A 24,154-nucleotide genomic window follows, 5' to 3' on the forward strand; every position below is an offset into this window, starting at 1 on the left:
TATTTGGACATGATGACAGGAATCTGGCTCACAGCACTTGATGTCCATTGTCCCTTATGCCAGGGGATTGACTTAATTATGGAGTCTAGGCTCTTTCCTTCCCCCGAGTTGGGCCGGGCCGAACCGAGCCGAGCTCAGCCGAAGGCAGCGAGCAGGCCTGGCCCGGGCGCTGCACGGGAAAGCGGCTGCCGCCTCCCGTTACACACCGGGCCGCTCACGGCAACCGCTGTCTCTGCGTCCGGGCTTGCCCGGGGCAGCAGCGGGCTGGTATTCTCGTAGAGAGCCTGCAGCGGCGAAGCCGGGACAGCCGCACAGGTGTTCGGGGGCGGGGCGGTGCCTGTGCGGGTACAAGAGCGGCAGCGGCGGAACCTCCTCCTCTCGGGTTCCGCGGTGGGAGCGCCCGGAGCGGCAGCGGCGGCGCGGAGCAGGTGAGCGGCGGCGGGACTGGGAGCTGGGCCGGGACAGTCCGCGGCCTGAGCATCTCCCTGGGGCGGTGAACTGGAATATGTCCTAGCAAATCATGGGGGTTTGTGGGCATAGGAGCAGGAAATGTTTCTCCGGGGAGTTTGCCGTAGTAAAGGGCGTGATGTAGGTGGTGAGCTTTTCAAGAGAAAATTTCAAGCACTTCCTAAAAATCGAGTTAAGAGATGCAAAACATCTTAAAAGCAGGGCTGTTTGCAGCTCTTTGCAAATTAAGAGATGCTTGATTTGTGGTTGGTGTAAAATATTTTTTTAGAACAGGTCCTTGCTGATCGTTTTCTTTAGATCGAACAGTACCTTTGAAACCTCTCTTACTATGTAATTATAATGACTGAAGTAAAGCCTAAAATGAACATGCAATTGAATCTAGGTATTGACGTCTAGCTAAATTTTCATACTCTTTCGTAAAAACTTTCTAAGAGCACTAAGCAAAAAAAAAAAAAATCTGAAGTACAGACTCACTGTCCATATATTCTATTTAGAACAGCCATTTGGTCTAGGCAGTACTGCTGAGCTTTGCCTTGTGGCTGTCACCAGCAGACAGGGACAGGTGTGGTTTTATAAAGCCTTTATTTTTTTTATTTTTTTAGAGAAGGAATTGAACAGCACATAGTGTGACAAAACACTGATGATTTATGAAATATTCATTCAGTACCAAATGAAAAAGGGTAAGGGGTGGGAGACGTTACACAGGTTTTTCTTCATGTTTTCCCACTGGAAACCTAGATCGGAGAGACAAAAGGGAGGATTTTGTAAAATGGCAGCATACTGGCAGCACCTCAGTTATTTGAGCCCTGTGCAGGGGCAGGTGGTAAAACAATTAGGGAAAGCACAGGTGGTGGTTAAAGGGAAGCTGGATGCTCTTTGGGGATAAGGAAGTGAAGTGGGTGGAAGGGTGGGCAGGAAGGGACAGAGAGACTGACAGAAAAAGGTATTTGTGTATTACTGCTGCTACCTACCTTAGGTTAAACACCAATTCCTAATATGGCTCTGCTCTGGACTATTAGGGAAGCACCCTGGGAAAAGGAACACAAACAGTTGTCAGAGAAAAGCAGGTTGTGCTTGAGAAGGAGCTGTTAGAAATTTAAACTCGTGCCTGAATTATGGTTCAAGGGATAATTCTGATGGTACTTCCTGACCCTAGGACCCATGTGCCCCTGGATGTTGTGTGTCTTCCAGTTTTGTCAAAGTAGCAAAGACACTTTTGGAACTGGTTGGAGACAAAATAATTCTTTCCTAAGTCTTCCCAATATATTTAACTATGTAACACTTAGGATATAAATCAAAAAAAGAATTCAATTAATAAGCACTTTAAGATATTAGTAATAGTTCTGTGCCTTACAATATAATGAGGTTGCTACTGCAAACTGTCGTTTATCCTTGCTGGCAATGCCATATGGCTGCAGATAAACCTTTTCTGTGACACGATCAGGCAAACTCCCAGTAGATCTGTATTTGCTGGGCACTTGTGAGAATTGATCCAGATGCGCTTTTTACTGGTAATCCTAGAGTTTTGTAAGGAGCTGTAGCACAAAAGGAAGTTTATGTATGCTAGAGAGAAAGTTAAATTCTACATGTGTGTATTTTTCATCTGTGGCTCTTCTGACAAGACCTGAGAGAACTTAACCTAATCTAAGACTGAGATGCGCTTTGAGCAGGTGGTTTGACTAAATGACCTCCAGACAACTTCTCCGTGTGAAATTGTTCAGTGACTGTAACCTGTGCAGCCAAGGTACACAGTGAGCTGTGGCCGTTTATTGTAAAGGCACGTGGACAAGTGACCACAGCAGTTTGCAGAACAGCTTTCTGTAGTGCTCAGCTCCCAGGTTCCTGTATATGTGTTTTGAGGTATTTTGTTTGTTTTTGTTTGAGGATTTTTTTTGTTGCTTTGGTGGGGTGTGTGTGTGTGTATTTTGTGTTTTGTTTCTTTAAAAAAAAGGGGATAGAAAGTACCTCTTCTCCAAGGCACCCCTCAACATCTGCCTGCTTGCAGCACTTTTCCACCATGGCAGTGAAACTCCCACCAATTGTCTTTATTTGTTCTTCTGTCATCTGGGGCTTGCGCTTGATGAGGTTGACGAGCATTCTGAAAAGAAAGCCACAAGACGCAATTAATCTTGCCTGCTGTAGGATTCCTGCTTTACAAGACACCATTCCCCCAGGCACAGCTCATTTCAGGGTTTTTTTGTCATGCCTAGATGAATCTGTGCCTGTTGGTGACTCCAAACTCCCAGTCTAACACAACCATCAGTTGCAGCTGAGTAAAAACTTAGAGAAATGATCTGTATGTTGTCCTAATTAAGTACATCCCAAGATCTGCACTGGCAGTGGGCCTACATGAAACTGGTCAGTTAAGGGAGTGATTTCAGTGAATAAAAAATTCTTTTGCCTCTTCCACACTACATGATGTTATATGCTGACCAGGTCAGTGCAAACACCTAGTTCCATGTGGATTTCTGTGTCACTAGTGTAGCCCCAGTCAGATGACACAACAGGGTGGAGCTTCCTTCTGTACTCCCAAGTGCTGCAGTTCAGGACTCCCCTACAAGGTGTTTCTTGGGGCTTACTTGAGCTGCCCTGCTTCGCGCTCAGGCGGAGGAGCAGTGCACAGCTTCTCATCGAAGTTAAACATCATGGGGTCGAAGGCTGGCGGCACATATTTGGTGTCTACGCCCATGGCAGTGAAACATGGCCTCCTGTACGAGTAGAGCTCGTTGCAGCACTGGGAAACCTGCTCATTGATGGGGGTGCTCTCCTGCCTCTTGCACATGTCTTCAATGATGATGCTCAGCTGAAAAGAAAAGAGCAAAGATTAGTTACATCTTCCCAAAAAACCACAGCAACTAAGTGATGTTTTTATCACAACAGCATAGCTGGAAACACCTGCTGAGACATGGTACGTGTTTAAAATTTAAAATATATAGGTACTCCTGGAGTGAAGCATTTCTTCATCTGCAAACAGTCAGGGCATTAGGCTCCAATCAGTAGGTTTGAGGGTTTTAGGACACTGTTTTAGGACATTTCCCAAATGCAACCTGCCACAGTCTCAGGTATGGAGCTCTAGGCAACTTGGTCCAGTGGAAGGTGCCCCTGCTCATGGCAGGGTGTGGGAACTGGATGATCTTTAAGGTTCCCTCCAACCTAGGCCATTTTATGGTTCTGTGATTCCCAATTCTATGAACTCACTCTTGCTTGCTGAGACAAAGCAAAGTTTAACTAAAATTCTCACAAGTTACCATCAGCTAGGTATTTAAGCTCTCACATCCATTAAAAAATGAACAGACTTGGAATTCTGTTAGGTAGATGCTTAGCGCGGTGTTTATGAAAAAACACTGTTTGCTATCTCACCAGAATGCAGTGTTTTTGTGAGCAGGGAAAATCTCCAGGAGGAGAAGGGGAAAGAAGAAATCCAAGTACTCACGTAGTGCTCAGAACAAGACATGCGTTTGTGCTCAGGGAGATTACAGCACTTGCTGCCAACCGCTGTCATTTTCTTCCCGATTTCAAGCAAGGTCTCACTTGATACCTGAGGCATTTTCTTGGTGTAGCGGACCAGAATTCTGGCCAAGTCAAATCAAAATGACAGTTAGTAGAGCATTCCTCAAATATGGGCACATCTGGGCCACTGAAGGGAAAAGGGAAGTGAGGACTCCAGAATGTTTCTCAGGAATCGCTCACCCTTTAAGGAAGTCTGCCTCGCCGTGGGTATTGAACAGCTCGCAGTTGGTCTTCACCACATCCTCGGTTTCCTTGACGTGCTTGTTCAGTTCCTCTTGCTGCAAACAAGTGCAAATTTGTTTGTGGTATTAGAGCAAGACTTGCTGCTAACAGTCATACAAATGTAACTTCTGACCTCTTCTAAGCCTTATCTACAAAATACTCATTTTGCAAGGTTGATCACTTCTGTATAGCCAGGCTGGTGTAGGCAGGATTTGATTCCCTTGTGCATCTTAAGTTCTAACAGAAATTTCCTTGAAAAAGGCAGCCGCATTTTTAAAATTTAGTTTAAGTTAATTACCTGTTGGACTTATTTTCTCAGCAGTGGGGGTTTATGTTTATTTGCTTAAATCAAGTAAATATTTCAAATTATTATCAACCACGAGGGGAACATCTCTTGGCCAAAGCTTTAAGGAAAACTCAACTTATGCTATGTCTTGTGTGTGACTGAGTTGTGGATCAGACCTGTTAGGTGTCTCTGTGTGCTGGCCATGCATGCTCTCTCCCATCACAATCCATGAGCAGCCATACTCAGTGTAGGCTGTGAAGCTCAGACAATAACTGAGCTATTGATTGTCAGCCTCAGGACAAGCAGAATCACATCTGAGATACAGAGGCATCAGACAGTTAGTTGAGTGAGACTAGTCTGAAATAATGTGATGTGACAAATTTGGTTACTCAGTAATCTGAGATAACCCTGCATCCTTGCCATGGGCCATGGACTGCTTCATCTCCCACCAGGACATTAACCCCCCCTGGAATTAGTCTCTCCAAAAGCTTTGTCTGCTCTGCTGTGGGAGCTCCTCAACACAGTTCTTTGATGACAGGTACCAGCCCAGCATTCAAGCCAGCTGCAAACACAGCTTTGCACCTACAGCGTTCCCGTAGCACTCAGCAGGGTTGTCTGTCTTGCAGCACTTATCCAGGAGTGTTTCATATCCCTTGGTAATCCTCATAATCAGCTGTGTGGAGAGCTCAGGGTGTCTTCGTGAATATTCATAAACAAACCTGGAAGGCACAGCAGCAGACAGAGCTCCTGAGTAACGTGCTTCTGTCCTCAGCACAGTGCAGCAGTAACAAGGACATTTCCTCGGGGGAACAGTGAGCCTGCAATGCTCTGGGCACTACTTACTCTGACAGGAATGCATCATGGTTTGCCTCATAGCTTTTACACACTTCCTTATCTTGAATGTATTTTTCAACTAGTGAAGGAAGGTTGTCAGGTTTGTCATCAAACTCTGCCTCCATGATGCACTTGGTCGTTTCCACAGCTGGCAGCTCGCAGCAGGGCTTGAGTTTACTTGAGAAAACATCTTGTTTAGAGCACAGAGAGGCCACGAGCTCTGACTGTAAAATTAATACATAGTATCAGACAAGCTATGAAATAATAATTTAAAGACAGGTTAATTAATCTGCTCTCTTAGCTTCAGACTCTTCTCTTTTCACTCAGGTCACCTCTTTACTTAGCACCTTAGCTAAAAAATGCTGTTTTCACACAAAGAGAAATAACTGGGGCATGGTTCCCTCCCTGATCCTAGACACTCTGGTGAGCCAGGGCACATCCCTGAGTGCTCTGTCACAAGGATGCCTGATGGATCTTGTTATTCCTGACAGGATGCCCAGCTCCGATGGAGGACTAACCCCAGAGCCCTGGAACGAGCCGGGTCAATGAGTGTGTTCAAGTTGGAGTCAGCCAGGCAATATTGACATCATCTCACTATTGCAGGGGCTTGTTTATCTGTTCTCTAGCATTCATTAGCACTACAGGAAAGCTGGATTAGTGACAGTATGCTCGACAGGGCAGGAGGAAAAATTGCCTTTTTGACTCTGCTTTTTTTTTCCTTTATTAATGATTGAGTTGAAGTGAATAAATACCATCAAGCAGCCTCCCTGATAAATGTTCTGACAGGGCTAGATCCAGAGCTGGGCTGAAACCTACTTCGAGTAAGAGTCAACTGTGCTTATCCTGAGCTTTTGAGTGCTTGAGGAACCTTCCAGCAGTGCTGAGTACCAGTTTAAGTTCCCTGGACTGTGAACATGTAGCTGCACAAATTACTGTCTTTCTAAATATCTTTCAAATATGTCAACTTCGGTCTAAAATAGTGAGCTCACCCAGTCATCCACGCACTCCACCATGTCCCCATCGCAGCACTCTTTGTAGACATCCTTCACATCGTGGACCATCTTAACCAGCTCTGCAAAGGGAGCCTTGGGGTATTTCTGGCTCAAACGAACAAGTTTACTGGGTAGAAAAGGAGAAAAAGACCCTTGTTTTAAAGCACTGTAGGGAACAGAAACCTTGCAAGTCACCAACACATGGTAAGGTAGGTCAGGATTGTTTCAAGAAAAGACTCATTCTTCTCATCTAATTCCTGGTGGCTAACAAAAAAAAAAAAATGGGGCATCAACATCTGCCCCAGTAAAGCCAGAAAGGACCAAGTCTGTGGTTTTCCTGTTCTGCCTGAACTGTAAGAATCACACCCCAGTATTCCCCATCACTTTTGAGCACCTGGAAAGTGTTCCAGGTTGCTTGGCACAGGTAGATACAGTCCTGATGACACGTTTAAATGAAAGCTGACTATGTCTATAAGATAATCCTAGTCAATGTTGGTATATCAGACTGGCCACAGAATGAAAGCACCTCTCTGTGCCCCAACAGGTGATCCAGTTATTAAATTGCAAAAGCTGTTCTTTGTCTTACAATCAAATGTTTTAACAACTGTGGTTCTGCCAAGTCTGACTTTTTGGTTGGCTTAAGGTTCAAACTAGCACCTTACTCTGCTGATTAGTGATGTGTCCATCACCAAAAGCTGTAGGCACTGGAGTAGGGTTACAGCTTTGGCAAAAGTGTGCCTTAAACACACTGGGATCTCTGGTTCTAAGGAACATTCCAACAGTTAATTCTCCATCCTCTGGACTGGTTCCAGAGATGGTTTAATTGCTCTGCAACTCTCAAAGCTGAGCTTTTCCTAGATCTCTCTCACAGGCTGACAAGCCTACATTTTATCCAAAAAAGTGATGGGAACTTACCTTGCTTGGAAAGTCCTCTCACCATACTTGTCGAGGATCCTGCATCCGTGCTGCTGCTGCACATCTATCTTCTTGGCTCTTTCCTTGATGACAGCTGCCTGTGGTAACAGGACACACATTGTCACATTGAACTCATTATGTGCAATGGATAGGATTAATCCTGGCCTGTCTCTTCAAGTTCTTCATGCAAAGCTTTGCATGAACAGTAGCATTCTGCCTGTTTCTCACTCAGTTGCTTAGTGTTTATCCACAGAGACCAAGGTGCTGTACCTTTGCATCCAAGCAAGCACCAATATCACTCTCTGAGCAGCAGCTTTTAAGTGCATTTTCATACTCAGCAGCCAGGCCCAGGATCGCTGGGGCGTGCAGGAAGGGGTTTCTTCTTGCAACACTGTAGACGAAACTAGAAGGAAAAGGAGTGCGTTTGTTCTGTGCTCCAGTAAATGGCCTTAAACCTCTTGTGGCTTCTCTAATTTCTTTTCTAGTTTAGAAATCTACTTCAGAAATCTAGTTCAGTAATCTGCTTTTGAGACCTAATGCCTGCTTGATGGGAAATGCTCTGCTAAATCTCACCCTTCCCAAGGCAGGACTCACTAACTGTGGGTAAAGGGTGAACTCCTGATGTTCTCAGCCATCTGGTTTGACATCCATCTGCTTTTTAAAATGTGTTGTCAAATACTTGAAAATTCTGTTTTTCAGTGTGAAAAGTTCATCTATGGACCTGTCACCAACATTTTATTGCCAATTTTTGTTCTTTTCACTGTTACCTTTCTTCCTTCTTGCCAACTACACAAAGAGCAGTGGGGAGCTGGAGCGAATAAGTTATTTAATCAGGACTGGAAACACTGAGTTTTCAGCAGGTTTGGGGAAGAAAGGTCACCCAAGAGGTATAAAATGGGATCCTTAACCCCTGTTTGGAATGCAAAAACCTGCTCTTGCGAGAGATGAGCAAATGTGATCAGGGTAAGAGAGGACAAGTGGCCATTTCCCTTACTTTCCCAGGAGCTGCACGCGGTGGTCCTTGTACTCGTTGCAGATGACATCAGCAGCTGGTCTCTGGTAGGGCTGGACAAAGTCTGGGTGCTGCACTTTAAAGGACAGGAAGCACTGGTTTCTTTCGGGATCAGCTTTACCACAGCAGTCAGCCATGTCACCGTATGAGTCACGGAGCTTGTCCACTTGGCAGATTTCATCCAGGAAAACAGAGGGCTGGAAAGGGAGAGGGCAGGGTCACAACTAGTGTTTATATATAGACAGTGCCATGTGTTGTCTGCTTATCTGCAAAAGAAAAGCCAGGCTGAACAGTAAATAGGTTTTTACTGAATAAGATTTAGACCATAAATCAAATTAATCTACTGTTTTTCAATAATTTTATAAAGTTTTATTTTAGGTAGTCTGGTATCAAAACGGTTCCAATGCTTTACTGAAAAAAATTAATTATAATTTAAAGTACTCTGTGCAAGACAGTGATCTACTTTTAAGCTAAACTGAGTTTTATAAACTAAACTGAGTTTTCAGATGATTTGAAGCAGAATTTGGTGGAAACCTTTAGGGAGAACTCATATCTAGCTGAAACTGTTAGATGTCCAGGAGTCCTAAACACCTGCACATTTCTTGGGTTACCTGATTTTAGAGGAATTTTTTAAACCCTCATAAACTAAGTGCCTTAAAGTAGCCCAGACACCTTTTCAAGTCACCCCAGTGTGAAAATCCACACACTTGGGTCACTTTAATACCTAGAATTAGGCCTGTACTTCACACCTGGCGTTTTGTACCAAGTGCTAATGTGTATTTTCAGGCAATGCTAGGCTGAATGTGCCAAAGTGTGGTATTTGGTCTCCAACATAATGGCTCCATGGATCATTTAGGCACTTGTTAAAGGCAGAGGTTTAGAACCTGACAAAACCAAGTTCTTTGTTTAAGCACTGAAATCTGAGCGTTGGCCTGTGACAACAGGCCCACCTGTAAGGTTCAGGTGTAAGCCCTCAAGCAGGGTGATCCTGGCAGATGCACAAAGCGAGGAGAAATGCATTAGTGAAGTTTCACTGCCTACCAGTGGTTTTGAGCACTCGGGAGCGTCCTCGTTGGCCACACACTTATGTGCCAGGTCAACCACATCCTTCACCAGCTTGGACAGTCCATCGTAGGAGCATCTCTGCAGGTACTGGGCAAATGTGATCATGGTACTGAAACACAAAGCACAGTTTGGAACATAACACTGAGAAACATCAGGCAGTATTTTCAAAGGTGCCTCAGAAATGAACTGGTTTCTTCAAATGACATGCACAAAGGTTCACCAGAATACCATGCAGAGCACAGTGCCATATTCTACATCTGTCTTATTCTCTTCTCCTCTCTGAACATGTTTTTAACTTTCTCAATAACCTTTCTACCTTCCCAATAAAAAAGTCTTGAATATTAAATTATAAACAAACCAGAAGAGACTGTGATTGGAGTTTTCTGTTGCTTTTACCAGCAGACTCATAAATGCCATGACCTAAGCTGGATTTGGCCACTGTTACCAATTATGACCTTCAGGCTGCCTTCTGTCAGCCCTTACATGTCTGTCAGGGCCCTCTGTCTTTCCCAAAATTAGTTTCAAATGAAGATGACTGATTTGTCTCAGAAAACCTGTCACAGGTTTGTTTTTTGAGGTTGATAGTTTGTGGTTTTTCTGGCAATGTTGCCAATGCAGCATAATTTCTCTTCTAGGAGTAGCAAACCTGCATCCCTCATGCCTATTTTATTTTCAGAGATGGAACAGAGGCTTTTTCACAAGCTTTGGAAGGAGTTCTTTTCCCAGAGAGGAAGTAAGTCATTGTGGCGTTTGCAGGTCTTAAAATATTTCTAGGTTTTGCAGTAACAGTAAGGGGCTAAGTCAGTGTTTCAGTGAGACATACACACTCCCTGTGAGCTCATACAGTGTGTCTTACTTTGCCTTTTTGGTACAGTATCAAGAGGGACAAAAAAGCCATCAGAAGATGAACATTCACTTACACTGCCTTAAATGTCTCTTCCTTCAGGTCGTTGAAGCGGTGGGCAATCGGGCTCTTGTGCTCTAGGAAGGAAAACAGAGGGAGCAATGGTGCTCACTGTCATACTGGCTGTGCTGGACCCTGAAAACACATTCTGGGCCCCATGGGCCAGATTCTCCCCATGTTCAGTATTCACCTGACTCCTTTACTTAATAACTTTAGAACTTGAACTCTTTCTTGTTCATTTGTCTACAGATACCTGACTCTTAGGTCTGCTTGTCCTTCTGAGGGAACCCCAGCCTGTGATTTTTATGATCCTAATAGAATATTTACCTCTGTAAGTAGCTACTTCATTCAGATACTCAAAAGGACTGTTGGGCCTTTACTATTTAGGGTTAGCAAATGTGTCCTTTGGGTAACAACCACCACCCCCAAACACTGCAAATAAAGCAGTGCAGCTGCAGTTTGATTAGAGCAAACCTTCTTCCTCTGAACACTGAGTTATTAACTTGTCAAAAGACAGAAATTCCACAAGCACAGTGCAGCTGCTTTTTCCCTGGTGGGAAAGGAAGAAATCCTGACTCATTGACATCTGTTCATGCACCACACAGATGTTGCAGAGGCATGGCACCACACTTGCTCAGCTCAGTTGTCCTGAGTGTCCTACCCATCTCCCCACTGTCTCTTCATTTAGTTTCTTTTCAAGTCAAGCACATTTTTCTGTTCAACATGGATCAGGCTCCCACGAATTGTTAGAGAAACTAAATTAAAGACATTAAATTGATAGAAAAAAGACTTCCAAGAGAAGTAATTAGTCATTTTTTACCTGCATCCCGTGCAGTTCTTTGCAGATTCCTGGATCTGGCAGAGCTCAGGAAGAAAATAAATGAAATTAATGTTAACCACTTCATGGTTACAGGTTATGATGTGAGCAAAATTGCTCAAAAATGCTAGGAAGATTGCAGGAAGAGCATTTGCTTATATACCCTTCACTACCTGTGCTTGTAAAATATTAACCCTTGAGCTGGCATTTGTGGATTGCCATTTGGCCTGAGGAGGATTACAAAACTTCAGCTGCCCTTGACAAAAATTAATTTGATATTAGTTATTTATTCTGTGTTGTTACTTTGGGCCTTTTCGTCCTGAAGAGGTTGAACCTCCCAGCGCCCAAAAAAGATAAAGTTTTGCGTAAATTTCCTTATCAAATGACAAACAAGGAGTTCAAGGCATCAGACAAAAATGTCATCAGGGCTAATCCTATAGCTTTTTTTTTTTTTTTGCTACTATTTGTTCAAAAGCAAAGCATGTTGGTATTTTATAGCAACAGCTCACCCAGAGAGGACTCAGTCCACCTGAAATTAGAGAATTTTAATTGTAAATCACTTTATTGAGATGACATGGCTAATCTAGACATGTGTGGCTGATTTGAGCTCCTGAATTTGTTAGGTCCTGCTCTGGTTTTTCCCTGGGTGCTGCTGCTCACTGATATCCAGAAAACAGCCCAACACATGGGTAAACATGTTTAAGAGCTGTCATTTCAGAATTTTTGCAATTTCTCTTTTGTACTGACATCCTCCCAAGAGTGATCTCTTAATTAAACATTGCTCCCATCTCTGTAAAATTTCTCATTGATTAGTCAGTAACTTAGGAGATCGGACACAGGAAAAACGTGCAGTTTGCACAGAGCCCCAGGACATGGAATAAATTACTTTTCAGGATACCCAGTGAGATGCTTCAAAAATTCCCAAACAAGTACAGGGCTGGATCCTTGCTGAGTGCCAAGTGGTGTAGCTTCCCAGCGGGAGATACTAGGATTTATTGTAATTAATTTATGTCCCCAGTGTGTGGATATCAGCCCACACAACTGGAGCTTGTGTGCTGCCTTGCAGCTCTGCTTTGTGAGCACCCATGTGGTAGAGCCAAGCCTGTGGTCTCCAAACCCTTCCTCAGTCTTTAAGATTCCCTTTTCTGCTCTGTTTTTGCTCCTCAGGTGAGCAGTTTTGCCATGACTGTCTATTATTCCTAATGGGAATAGTAAGAACAATTCCATGATCGGTCCTCTGGAAATTTGACTAAGTAAGTACATGCCTAATACTTCCTTTTGTTTCTGAGTGAGAGCTTTTAAAGACATTTGAAATAAAGCAAATGGTATGTCTAAGCTCAAAATATTTGCAGGTGATTTTCATTCAGGAAAATGCCTAGGCAATGCATCTTGTGTTCCAGAAAGGTTGTTCTTTTCTCCAGGAATAATCATGTAAAACTGAGATGAGTTCATAGAATAGTTTGATACAATGACGTTTCTACAGTCTGCTGCTGTTGCAAAAACTTTCTGCATTTTCCTGAGTCTGCTCCTGATATTTTTGTAGGTGAAAGGCAGCATTCTGATAGTGATTTAAATGAACAAGGCTCTATTTTGGGAATTAAAAGGTTATTTGGATAACTCTTACATGAAGGATGGTGCAGGAAAGCCAGGCTGGCAGAAAAGCAATGTTAGATATGTCATAATATTAGACGTGGGGCTTGTTTTCAGGTGGTTGTAGCAAAATCCCACATTTCTGGAGAATGATGGGAATTGATGAGCAATCTGGAGCTTTCAGACCTATGCTGCTTTAGCCTAACAAAATCTGGGGAAAGAGCTTTTTAATTCAGTCTCTAATTATTTTACTGACCATATCCCTCTGTCAGAGAAGAGCCATCTCCTTTCAAATCTTAAGAGAGCAGAAACACACATTTAGGTATTTTGTGGATAACTACAAGGTAGTAAAAAACTGTGGTATTGGTGAATGATGTCTTGGAATGGCTCTTGAGATGCTCTCAGGCTGTACCAAAGAAGTCTCCAGAAAACTACAGCTAAGGGCGGGGAGGGCAAAGCTGAAATTCAGCACATGATTGCAGTGTTGCATCTTGAAAGCTCTCTGGAATTTTCCCTTGCAGCATTGTGCAGTGTTAGCAGGAACACTCCTGGTCCCCTGGAGTTAATATGTAAGTTTGGAATACAGGGTCCATGTTTATTTCTAGATATCTTCTGTTGTCTGTCCTGTACTTGATGCCAATGGTTCATATAACTGCTGAGAGCTGAACTCCAGTGCTCATGTTTGTTTAACAGTATTAAATAGTATACTGAGTTTCTTGTTACTCAGTGCTTTCACACTGCATTTGATTTCACTCCAACAAAGTTGTCCTGGTATTAGAAAAAGGAATTTATCAATGGTACTTTAGCATGATCCATTTTCACACTCATTTATGTCTAAAGTTACATATGATGACTACTTTGTATTCCAGGTGTGGGGAACCAAAGGACAATAATTCCAAGAGTAATTGAGCTGGAAATAAAAAGGATGCATCCTTTTTAAATATGTCATCATACCAGCCTGTGCAGAGTGGCAGAGTAGAAACAAAGTGTACTGAGACTAATATGGAATGAGGCTCTTGAAAAACAAATGTGCTGTATCGTGAGAACAGCTGTCAGAGCTGTTCTGGGAAGTAAGTGCTTTTCAAAGTAATCTCTCAGAACCCAAAGGACATCAAGAAACCCTTTACATTTGTGGCCCTCCATTTTATTTACTGCTGTTTCTTCTTCTTTTTCAAGACCTGTAGTTCAGTTTGTGGGACTGGACCATGAGGCACACACCAAACCTGGAGACAGACATTGCTGAGCCAGTAGCTGCAGTGAGTAGCTGTTTTTTAATAACTGTAATGATCAGTATACTTCTAAATAAATGTCTCTAGCTCTGTATGTCTGTAGCTCTGGACATAAGGACAGCTATCAGGCATTACTTTTTTTTCCTGCTCTGGTGCAGGATGTTTGCCATTCTTATCACTGATGTCTGACTCCCGTGCAGAGCAAGTCAGACATCTCAGATATATGGCTTTTGTTTGAACAGAGATGGATGGACTCATGGATACAAAGCAAACATAAAGACACAAGGGGTTTGATCACTGTGGCAGAACAGGCAGAGACTGCTCAGCTGTAGCTAATAGCATTCCATGTCAGGTGTATCTCGTGAGCATATCTATCAGTGAGTTCTGATACTCAGCTGTTCCTCTTCTGCCATCAGCCACCCACCTGCAGTGTTAGTGAGTTCTGGATCATTCAGATAAGGGTTTTTGAATCACCAAGATGACTGTTCTTGCTGATCCTGTGCACTTGATCCCCAGGCCATTCTAGCATCCCTACTCCTTTGTCTCACAAGTCCATAGTGTAGTGATGTAGCTGTTTTCCTTATTCGGGACTGTTTGCCAACATCATTCTTTGGCAGCAAGAACAAGAACAGTTTTGCTTTGCCTATTAAGCATTCAATTGCCTGAATATATCCAAATATACAGCCTTCAGTGCTTTTTGAGGGTGTCAATTCTGAGACTTCTCAGGACTTGTCTCTACTTTCCATGTCTGTCACTGTCATATTTTCTGAAAAATCCCTTTGCCAGGATTTCGTCTCTCTGGGAGGCTGAGAAGCCTCAGAAAAGAATGTAAACAATAATTATCTGATTGCTTTGGAATGTGTTCTGGATATCGTTTTACCAACAGGTGCATCTTTGATTGGTTCCATGTGAATTGTTTTAACTTCATGACCAATCACAGCCAGCTGTGCTGGACTCTGAGTCAGTCACGAGTTTTTATTCTTCATTCTTGTTAAGCCTTCTGTCTGTATCCTTCTCTTTCTTTAGTACAGTTTTAGTATAGCATTCTTTTAATATAATAGAATACCATAAAATAATAAATTAGCCTTCTGAGAACATGGAGTCAGATTCTCATCTCTCACCTCTTCCTGGGAACCTCACAAAGACCACACTTGTCCCTATGACTTTTTGCTCTGCCAGTTCCAGTAGGTAATCCACAAGATAGCTGAGTATTGGCTTCATCTCTTACCCATTTCTAAGGTCCCTCAACAAAAATCAGTGTTATATCTTGGTATGGGTGTATCTAAATGCAAAATAGATGTGGGAAAGAAATACCCAAGGTGCAGCATTGCTCTATTCAGGAAGTCCTTCTCAGGGGGAGATTTTTCTTCAGTATTTCTTATAATGCCTTTGATTGTTGTCTCTGGAACTGAAATTGCTGCGGTGCTGTGATTGATGTTTGGCTCATGATAGGACTATCAGTGGAGATCTATTTTCTTCCTCTTACATAAGTCCCAGAGACCTTTGGAATCCAGTGCATTCACTTGTGCCCTAGAAACTTTTTGGCACTCTGTTTCCAATTTCTGTGCTGCTCTGCTATGCTACCTGATGGCCTTTGGCAGGAGAGAAGAGCCATTTAATGTGGTACAGTCAAGAGCCAAAGCTGAAAGCTTCTGCTTGGCAAGATATTGTTAATATTTCTTTCCTAAGTTTGATGTGCTTTAGCAATAAAAGAAATAGTGAAAACTTTTGAGGAACAGCAGGAAATGTTTGGAGCATTTTTTTTGTTTTGCTTTTCTTTAGGCCATTGATCTGTAACCTTCAAAATTTTAAAAAAACTTTTTTTGTAACTGTAAGCAGGTGTTTTTTGCTAAAATCAGAAACAAAACATGTGTAGATTGAATTAATGATTCTGGGAGCCACTGGGTTTGCTCTCAACTTGAAACACTTTAGGAGTTGAAAAAAATTCTGTGTGTCTAGAGGGGCTGTAGGACTTATGGAAGATTTCTGCCATTCTGCAGGTGCCCCCCACAATGTTACTGCATCATCTGGCAGTGCTGACATTCTTGCTTGCCTTATTTTTCATTTAGTTGCATTGTAAACTTAGGGTTTTCCCATTCTGGCTGAAAAACTGCCAAGCTGGTAAATATTTTCTCCTTCATGTCCATCTCCATAGAAACAGACTCTGTTACTGCTAGAATTGTTCTCTTGTGCTGTTTTTTCTGTTAGGACCTTGGGGTTTCTTTGCTGGTTTCTTTCTTGAGAAAATGCTAGTTCATCTGTTTAAGACAACTTGTAAATGTTCAAGCATTAAGGACATAAAAGGAGTGATTATTTTCTCAGCCTTTCCTCTATTCCTGAGCAAACAATTTCTTTAGATAAAGCCCTCACAACTTTGAAAAATTAAAATATAGTTGTTTTAAATGAAATCCTGGAGCAAGAATAGCATTTTCCACCTCTAATATTTCTTACTGTCTTTGGAATTTCTTTAGCTAACTGTTGGAGCCTCAGGTGGCACCTCAGCAGGAGAAGAAAAATTGCTAGAGCCAGTTTTAGGTCCTTGTTACTGGAGCAGGCAGGACAAGACATTTTAAAATTTGGCACCGCCATTTACTTGCTGACATAAAAGGATAGTTCGCTTCTGCATATTATGCTGCATTTACAAATTCTAGGCTCTATGAATGAAATGGGAAGCATCTTTCCCCATAAGTGAAATCCAAAGACATGGTGAAATATTTCCACATTCTGCCTTAGCCTGTGAAGCCAAGTTCTGTTAGTCAAATCCAAGTACCTGTACTTTTCTGTTGTAAAAATCAACTGTTTTTCAAGCAGCATTCAACCAGACCACATTTATTAGGTCAGCTCTGGCTTGTAGTTCCAGGTTCAGTACTTCCTTCAATGTCAATCAGATTGGCAATGATATTACCAGGATCTAAGGATCTCTTAAAAGAGTACTGGAGTTGCAGCAGCAACAAAACATGTCTTTCTTCAGGTTGCTGTTTTCCTTTCCATGTTCTTTAACTGGATTTGTTGCACTATGACATGTAGTTCTGGAAACTTGGGATTCCCAGAGTTAAGGAAGTGACTACAAATAATACAAAACTGAGGAAATATTGCTTAGGTTTTTTGTTTGTTTTTCTTTAGAGTAGTGCTTATAAACTCTGATTTTTGAAGGGGTTAATAACTGGGGTTTGAAATTCAGGCTCTCTGAGGGCCTTCAGGAAGACTTGTTTTTAGAAGCAAGGTTCCTCAGTACATTTCCAGAATCAGAAAAATTTAATCAGGGACCAAAAACTGCAGTTGAGCTTAGCAATGATCTGTATAGTTCATGTGGTTCTCTTAAATAAGTTATCAAAAGATTGGTACATACATAAGAGGAACTAAAGAAATCTATCAGGCAGATCTGTGTCTGTGCAAAGCCCAAATAGTGGTGATGTTTGGTTTGGTGTTTTTTTTTTAAATTTCAACACTACACTGAGAGTCCTTCTTAAGCCATGCAAAGAAATATTAACAAACTCTTTGCACATGAAGCTTTTGGTGTTGTCTTTTGGATCAATTAGGCAGAGGCTACATTCCCAAGGGCATTCCTCTGTGGCGCTCTCCAACCCCATGCTGACAGTCCTTGACATTTGCTTTCTGCCCAAAGGCCTTTTTTCCTCAAACCAACAGCACTTCAATATTGCCAGCCAGGCATATCCACAACCTATCCACAGGTCTCAGAAACAACTCAGGAAATTCAATTATAATAATTGGTGTAGTAGTACCCTTCTCTGGTACCTTGAGTTCAGTGTGAACTTGGAGTTCTGACTTTGCTCCTTGACTCTGAGTACTGGAAAGCAGAGTGGGTTTTCCCAGTGCAAAGAGGCTTAAAGGCTTCCCTTCAAGTCAGTGTAGATCTAGGCAGATGCCTGGCTCCCTGGACTGGGAGATTGGAAGTGGGGCAAATCATGTGTCCTACCCAATTTCTCCCAGTTCCTCCTGGCAGAGAGGACAACCTAGTGCTAAGTCAAGACTGAGGGCACTGTTCCTGGTGAGCCCAGGCAGCCTGAAAATGCTGAGAGTCTGACATGAACACAAGTCTCATGGTTTCTGAGGTCTTGCTGCACTGTTGGGCACTGCAGCCTCTCTGATATCAGCAAGGAGGAGTTCTGGGATGGATCCCTTGACATCCCAGAATACAAATGTTCTTGTATCACTTGACAGAAATCTCTCAAGTTCAGAGTTTGCCCTCCCTGCAGGTTTGTCAGAGCCAATATGGAAATATAACTGGACTTTATGAAAAGTTTATCTGTACTCTGATGTTTCCAGTGAAACATTTTGGATTCAGTTCATTTACATGCTTTATTGGTGCTCTTGCCAGTGCTGGGTTATTGGTTGAATTTGATGATCATGAAGAGACCAGTTTGGTCAGTCACAATCTGCCCTTAGTGAAGCTGTCCTGGGTCACTGCTCTGTCTTGGATGTGCATCAACACTGATTCCATGAAGATCTGCTCCAAGATCTTCCCCGGCACAGAGGTAAGGATCACCGGTCTGTAGTTCCATGAGTCTTGCTTTCTACCCCTCTTAGAAAAAGTTCCCCTGTCCCCAGTCCCTGGGAACTTCAACTGATGGCTGTGACTGTTCCAAGATGATGGACAGTGGCTTGGAGACCACATCAGTTCCCCCAGGACCTTGGGATGTGTGCCATCAGAGACTCGTGGCTCTAGAATGTTCCATGTCATTCCCACTATCCCACGGTCACAAAAACAAAGTCCACTGACATGGGCTTAGGTTATTTTGCCTGTCCACCCACAAGAGGAAAACTTCACACTCCAGCTGATCATAAAATTCAATCCAGAACATAACACCAGAATTGAAAATTGTGTAGAGAAACTGAAATTGAGACTAGGCTTGCCTTGGAACTTCTGTGTGTTATGTTAGTTAGTTAGTTTGCAAAGAAAAGCAAGATTATTTCATTTGATTCTTTGTTATCAGCTAGGCAACCTGTCTGCTTCCCCTTCTGAAAGGGAAATCAGGTTTTCCCTTCCTGCTTTTAGTATATAACTGCACTTTAGGCAGAGACTCTTGTCTCTTGGTTACTGATACTGCTTAAGGAGCTTTTTGGCAACTCACTAAGGTTACCAGGTCTTCTGTGCAGGATCTTGAAATATATTCAGCATTGACCTAATTCTGGTCATGTTGAAGTCAGTTCCAAAACTTGCCTGATTTCTCTGGAAAGCGAGCTAGTTAAAAGGCAGATTGTATCTTGGATCTTTACAGGCAGATTTTCAACCCTCCCTACAATGTTTTAAGGAAGTTATTTCACAGCAAATCACAGCAATGTGTTTAGATTGGTTAGTGGACGAGTAGGATGTACCTGCAAAAGCAGGTCTAGCTCAGGTAATACTGAGATTACTCTAAAAATAATGTTCAATCTTTTCGGAAAGGAGAGCTCTGACAGAGAAAGCTTCGGTGTGTCCTGAATAAACAGGTATCAGCATTCCATAAGAACTTGCCCCCTGAAGCATTTTCCAAGCTCTCAGGCAGGAGCAATCTGCCACCTACTGTTAACCTAACTATTTGCTAAAAGAGGCCGTAGACCTCAAAACTGAGAAAAATTTTATGTTCCTGTTGGCAAAGAAAGTGACAATTGTAGAGAATTGCCAAAATGATGTATCTAAAAAAGAGATCAGCCCTCACTGGAGTTGGATTAGTAATGGAGAGAAAACTCAGCTTGTTGATTAGTAATGATGTGTGATTTATTTGGTGCTCTTATTGCAAATTATTTGTGTAATCCTTATGGAGGCACTTTTCTTGGAGAGTGTTTGCATTGTCCTTACAGGAGTCCTTTTAAATTAAAGAAACACAGAATGTGAGAAGTTCCTTAAGATATGAGGTACTGCTGATAGAGAACTCTACAAATTCTGGACTCCTCTTCTGGCTTGTGACAGCCACTATCTAACCAAGGGATGCACAGGATTTGGCATTAGGGTACATAAATGTTACATGTCAAGTGCTTTGCTGAATCCAAGTTTAAAACTCACGGAAATTAAGAAGCATTTAAGAGTTTTGGTGTACATAGAGAGACTGTAGTGATGTCTGAAGGTAAGCCTGGTAATTTATATTCAAACTGAGTTCTATAAAGTTAAGTATTGGAAATTAATATATTGTCTTTAAATTTGCTGACTTGATAACTGAGCTGAGGCTTTGCATCAACATTCATGAATGAAAATAAAAGATATAGATTTACCTTTCAAGACGCTCATAGGCCTACTCACTGGACAGTTAGAAGTTTGACATTTAAGATATTTCCTCATCAAAAAAATCTAAATTAACTCAGAGTCATAAAGAGGAAAGTAAGAGAATGACAAGTGACAGAAAGAAAATTCACCACAACAGCACTTTTTCTCTTTATTGAAAAGGTTCCTAATTGAGGAACACAGAGCTATTCAAGGCAGCTCCTGACTTTGTAACTAGCTAACAAAGTCAATGGCATTGTAAATGCCACACACACACAGAGAAATGCTTGTTTAGCCCATTGGAGATAAATTGCACGTAAAAAATCACTTAATATTTACTGTCAAATTAAAAAAAAATCAAGACATAGATGTTTAAGAATCAAATGCTTTAGTAAAAATTAATTTACAAAGTGTTAGAAAGACTTAAAATCAGACTAGTTTTAGCTGCAGGTGTGCTGCTGGCTTTTAGCTCCACCTGCTGAGTCCAACTGAAATAACAGCAAGCTTGAGCTCTCCTCTGTTTTTAAAAACCCTGTCCCAAGGGTCCCTAAAGCAGAGCAGGAACCCACAATATTAGTAAATAAGTGAAACAGCGTGCAGTGAGCAAGTGAGGGCAGGTTCTGCTTGAAAACAGAGGCTCCACGGGACCTTGGGGGTTAGGGAATTTTAGACCATCAAAAACTTGTAGATGGTTTTTCTAGTTCTAATTTGAACTCTGTAAAAATGTTCTTCCATTTTAAGTGCCTTTCTGAGATAGCAAAGGCATTTCATACACTGCCTTCACTGAATCCAAGGTCTTACTGAGTTTTACATGGAGATTCCCACTCCCTTCCTTATCCAGAGATAAAACCACCCTGGGAGGATAAATATTGTCAAGGCACACTCTATATGAGGAGAGAAAAAACAGCCTGAGCCTTGTTGTTCTGCATGCCAGCAGAAGGCTGCTTGCATTGACATCTTCCAAGCTGCCCCAGGAGAATCTGTTTCAAGGACTAACTTCAGAACTAATCAATTGTTGACTTTAAAAAGTGGTTACTGTAGAAATTATCATTATGGATTGGCTGAACCCAGGCAAAACACTAAGTGTAAGAAATGTTTAACCTTCTAGCTGACTAGTGTTCAACCCACAGCTCATGCTGCCTTAAATGTCAGCAATTAAAAAATAATATAAAAAGAAAAAAAACAACCTGCAAAACATTTATTTGACAAGTAAGCTTTAGGGTTCAAATATAGGTGATGCGGCTTTGGCTGGAGAGGTGTCATTTAGAGTTTTGGATTACAGATCCCTTTTACATGAAATACACAAAAAAAATTCACTTCATCTTATGATTTGTCTTGTCTTTGTTTTATGTTACCTGTGACCACACTTGAAGAGAATGAGAAAGAATCCAGAATCTTTTCCAGATGCCCTTTGCCTCTATTTGCCATGGTGTTTTTCAGGTTTATACTCACGAAGGATGATCATTTCGAAAGCTTATCAAGCAAATTAGGAGCCTAAAACACACCTTTGGAATAATTTATGCATGTTAAAATGTAAGGCTCACAAAGCACTAATGCATTTTAGGATTTCAAGTGCTTAAGCTATTTCTTAACTAAGACCCCCTAAGTACTACATATATTACAGAACCAATGTTTTGTATTTTAACAGAGCACTTGCAGATTTATTAATTGAATCAGTTGTTGAAAGGTTTTGCTTTCTGTATTTGTTTTTCCTGTCACAGTTCTCCCTGTGAGGAGGTGGTCACAGCTGGCCTGATGTTCTAAGAGCAGCTCAAAGAACATGTATCATCAGTGTCTGGCACAGAACAGGAGTGACTCGCAAGGCACTCGAGCGGGATGTGTCTGTGTGTTTGCAGTGCCATGGATCATGGGTAAGGACAGCCAAAGGCAAATCACCTGCCTTACTGCACCACAGAGGCTGAGGTTGGTCCCAACGGGGCTCTCACACTGCAGGGGTTTGAGTGTGAACAGTGATGTCAGTGCACTTTGGGAGTTAACAGTAAAGTAAATTTACCTTCTGTTGTACCTCTGTGCACTTCTCCTGGGCTAGCACTGCTCCTCTTCAATTCTCCACCTGTTTGGATTGTCTTTATTTTCTTTACTCACAAGGCCACACCACCTGAGATGCTCACAGGAAACTCACTGTAATGAAGAAACACAGATAGTTAGTAAGTGTAATTTAAAGCAAATGATATGGCTCCATAAAATCTGTTCTAAATCATTCTTTTCCATGTGCAATTTACTGGAATTATAAAACTGAGTGGTTTAGACAAGGCTTAAAATGCCTGTCATGGAAAACTGCACTTCTCTGAATGTTCAAACATTTGTGTTCTTCTCCTTCTTTCTCCCTTTGCCTTGGACAGCAGGCATTGCATTCTTGCTGAACAACTTCAGTTCTGTTACTTCTGTTTAAAATCAGTCATGGTGGTGTAATTGTGGCTAATCTTACCACCCATTACCTAGATGGATCTTCCATCTAGGCACCAAGGAGGTCCAGTGAGCGAGTCCCTTTGGTGTGTGTGTTCAAACAATACAGGCTGGGGTTCACAGTTCCCTGAATGATACCCATAAAAACATTCCAGCCGATATAGAAGCTGCAATGGTGGCAAAACTGTACATCTCAAAGACAACACAAGCATTCACCAGTCAGAATGGCAGGATTGGGGTTTGGATTGAAGTTAATTTGGATGGTCAACTTGGTAGCCTTGTGGAAGTTATAGCAGTCCTGAGTTTGGGTTAAAAATTCAAGAAGTTTTGAACTTTTTTCAGCCCCTGTATTAATTACAAACAAAATTCATGCTCCCTTGACTTTGACAATGACACTGCTTCCAGCAGCTGTAAAAGAAACTGAAAGCAGATCCATGAGAATTATTATACAACAGCAGAGGTTTCAACGCATTGTTTGTCCTGTAGAACTTTTTAAGGAATCTGGCACACAGAAGACAGTTCCTGAAAGTATTCACTGAATCCAGACCCCAAGCTTTCCCGCTACTCCTATGAAGTGCTCAGTGGAATGATCAATAACCTGGAGGAAAATGAATAAGTACAGAATCAGAAATCACAGATGAAAAAGAGAACAAAGGATTGTCATTTTTCTCAGTATTTAGGAGGGTGGTGAGGCCCTGGCACAGGTTGCCCAGAGCAGCTGTGGCTGTCCCATGCCTGAAAGTGTCCAAGGCCAGGTTGGACAGGGCTTGGAGCAACCTGGGATAGTGAAGGGTGTCCTTACACATGGCAGAGGCTGGAACTGGGTGGTCTTTAACATCCATTCCAACCCAAACCGGTTTGTGGTTCTATGATGGTGTGATTTCCTGCAGCTTTATGCTACCAATAATCCCAAGCACCCAAAGTTAACCAACTTCACAGACTCGCCAGGGAAGGAAATGTGGTTTTTAGGAATTACTGCCCTATTTAGAGCCTACACTGACTTTTCAGTGATGTGCAATCCATTCCCTAAGAGCCCTATGAACAGGAAACACAGCTATGGGTCATACGCCCCTGTGGAAACTGGGACACAAAAAAAACCCCTAATTTAAAAAAAATTTGGATTATTTACTCCATTATGTCTTGGTGATTATCATAGTATTTACAACAAGGTTTTAGTTTGGGTTTCTAAAATATAAAGTGCTGGAGAAGTGTCACACCTTCCCAAGGCATTCAAACCATCCAAACCAAGATGGTTAGGAGCAGACTTGTGTTAGCAGCTTTTGCCTATGACAATATCAAATCTTATAAGCTTCATGGGTCTAAAACTGATTGTCTCTAAAGAACTCAAGAGCTTTGCTTGCTGTTGCACTTACAGAATCTCAGAGTCACTTAGATTGGGAACCATCTCCAAGACCATGAAGTCCAAGCTGTGACAAGTCACCAGCCCAGAGCACTAAGTGCCCTGTCCAGCCATCTCTTGAACACCCCCCAGAATTGTAATTAGCATGGGCAGGAGGCTTTACTCCTTGATAATGCCTTTATTAAAAGTGACCAGCTCTGGGGGGAGAGCTGATGGCTCCACACTCACACTGCCCCTGCCCCCAGGAGACTCTTAGAGGAGGAGGAAGAGTGCAGTTTTGTCCCCGGTCTGTGGGAAGAGCTGGGGGTTCCATCCTCACGAGAG

At 42.2% G+C, this 24,154-nt stretch overlaps 1 protein-coding gene and 1 long non-coding RNA gene across 3 annotated transcripts; one reads left to right on the top strand and one right to left on the bottom strand.

The window, feature by feature from the left end:
- The first annotated feature begins 261 nt into the window (after positions 1-261).
- Positions 262-22,064, top strand: LOC143693921 (uncharacterized). The gene is made up of 6 exons (XR_013181942.1): positions 262-428; positions 12,193-12,278; positions 13,485-13,685; positions 13,792-13,871; positions 18,184-18,340; positions 21,765-22,064. It is a non-coding gene; the product is annotated as an uncharacterized LOC143693921 (long non-coding RNA).
- Positions 1,034-22,185, bottom strand: ALB (albumin). Of its 2 annotated transcripts, XM_054633279.2 has the most exons (16): positions 22,058-22,185; positions 11,029-11,072; positions 10,225-10,285; positions 9,281-9,413; positions 8,222-8,436; positions 7,498-7,630; positions 7,228-7,325; positions 6,310-6,439; positions 5,330-5,544; positions 5,073-5,205; positions 4,159-4,256; positions 3,902-4,040; positions 3,048-3,271; positions 2,434-2,566; positions 1,440-1,496; positions 1,034-1,202 (listed from the first exon to the last, which is right to left on the bottom strand). In XM_054633279.2, exons 4-15 carry the CDS (start codon positions 9,407-9,409, stop codon positions 1,446-1,448), a joined length of 1,698 nt encoding a protein of 565 aa, XP_054489254.1. In that variant the 5' UTR covers positions 9,410-9,413; positions 10,225-10,285; positions 11,029-11,072; positions 22,058-22,185; the 3' UTR covers positions 1,034-1,202; positions 1,440-1,445. The 2 variants fall into 2 exon arrangements, with proteins under 2 accessions (XP_054489254.1, XP_054489253.1); XM_054633278.2 differs by lacking the exon at positions 22,058-22,185 and having other exon boundaries at positions 11,029-11,128.
- Positions 22,186-24,154: the final 1,969 nt, after the last annotated feature.

The sequence above is a fragment of the Agelaius phoeniceus genome, chromosome 4 (genome assembly GCF_051311805.1).
Source record: "Agelaius phoeniceus isolate bAgePho1 chromosome 4, bAgePho1.hap1, whole genome shotgun sequence".
In the NCBI taxonomy this organism is placed as follows: domain Eukaryota; kingdom Metazoa; phylum Chordata; class Aves; order Passeriformes; family Icteridae; genus Agelaius; species Agelaius phoeniceus.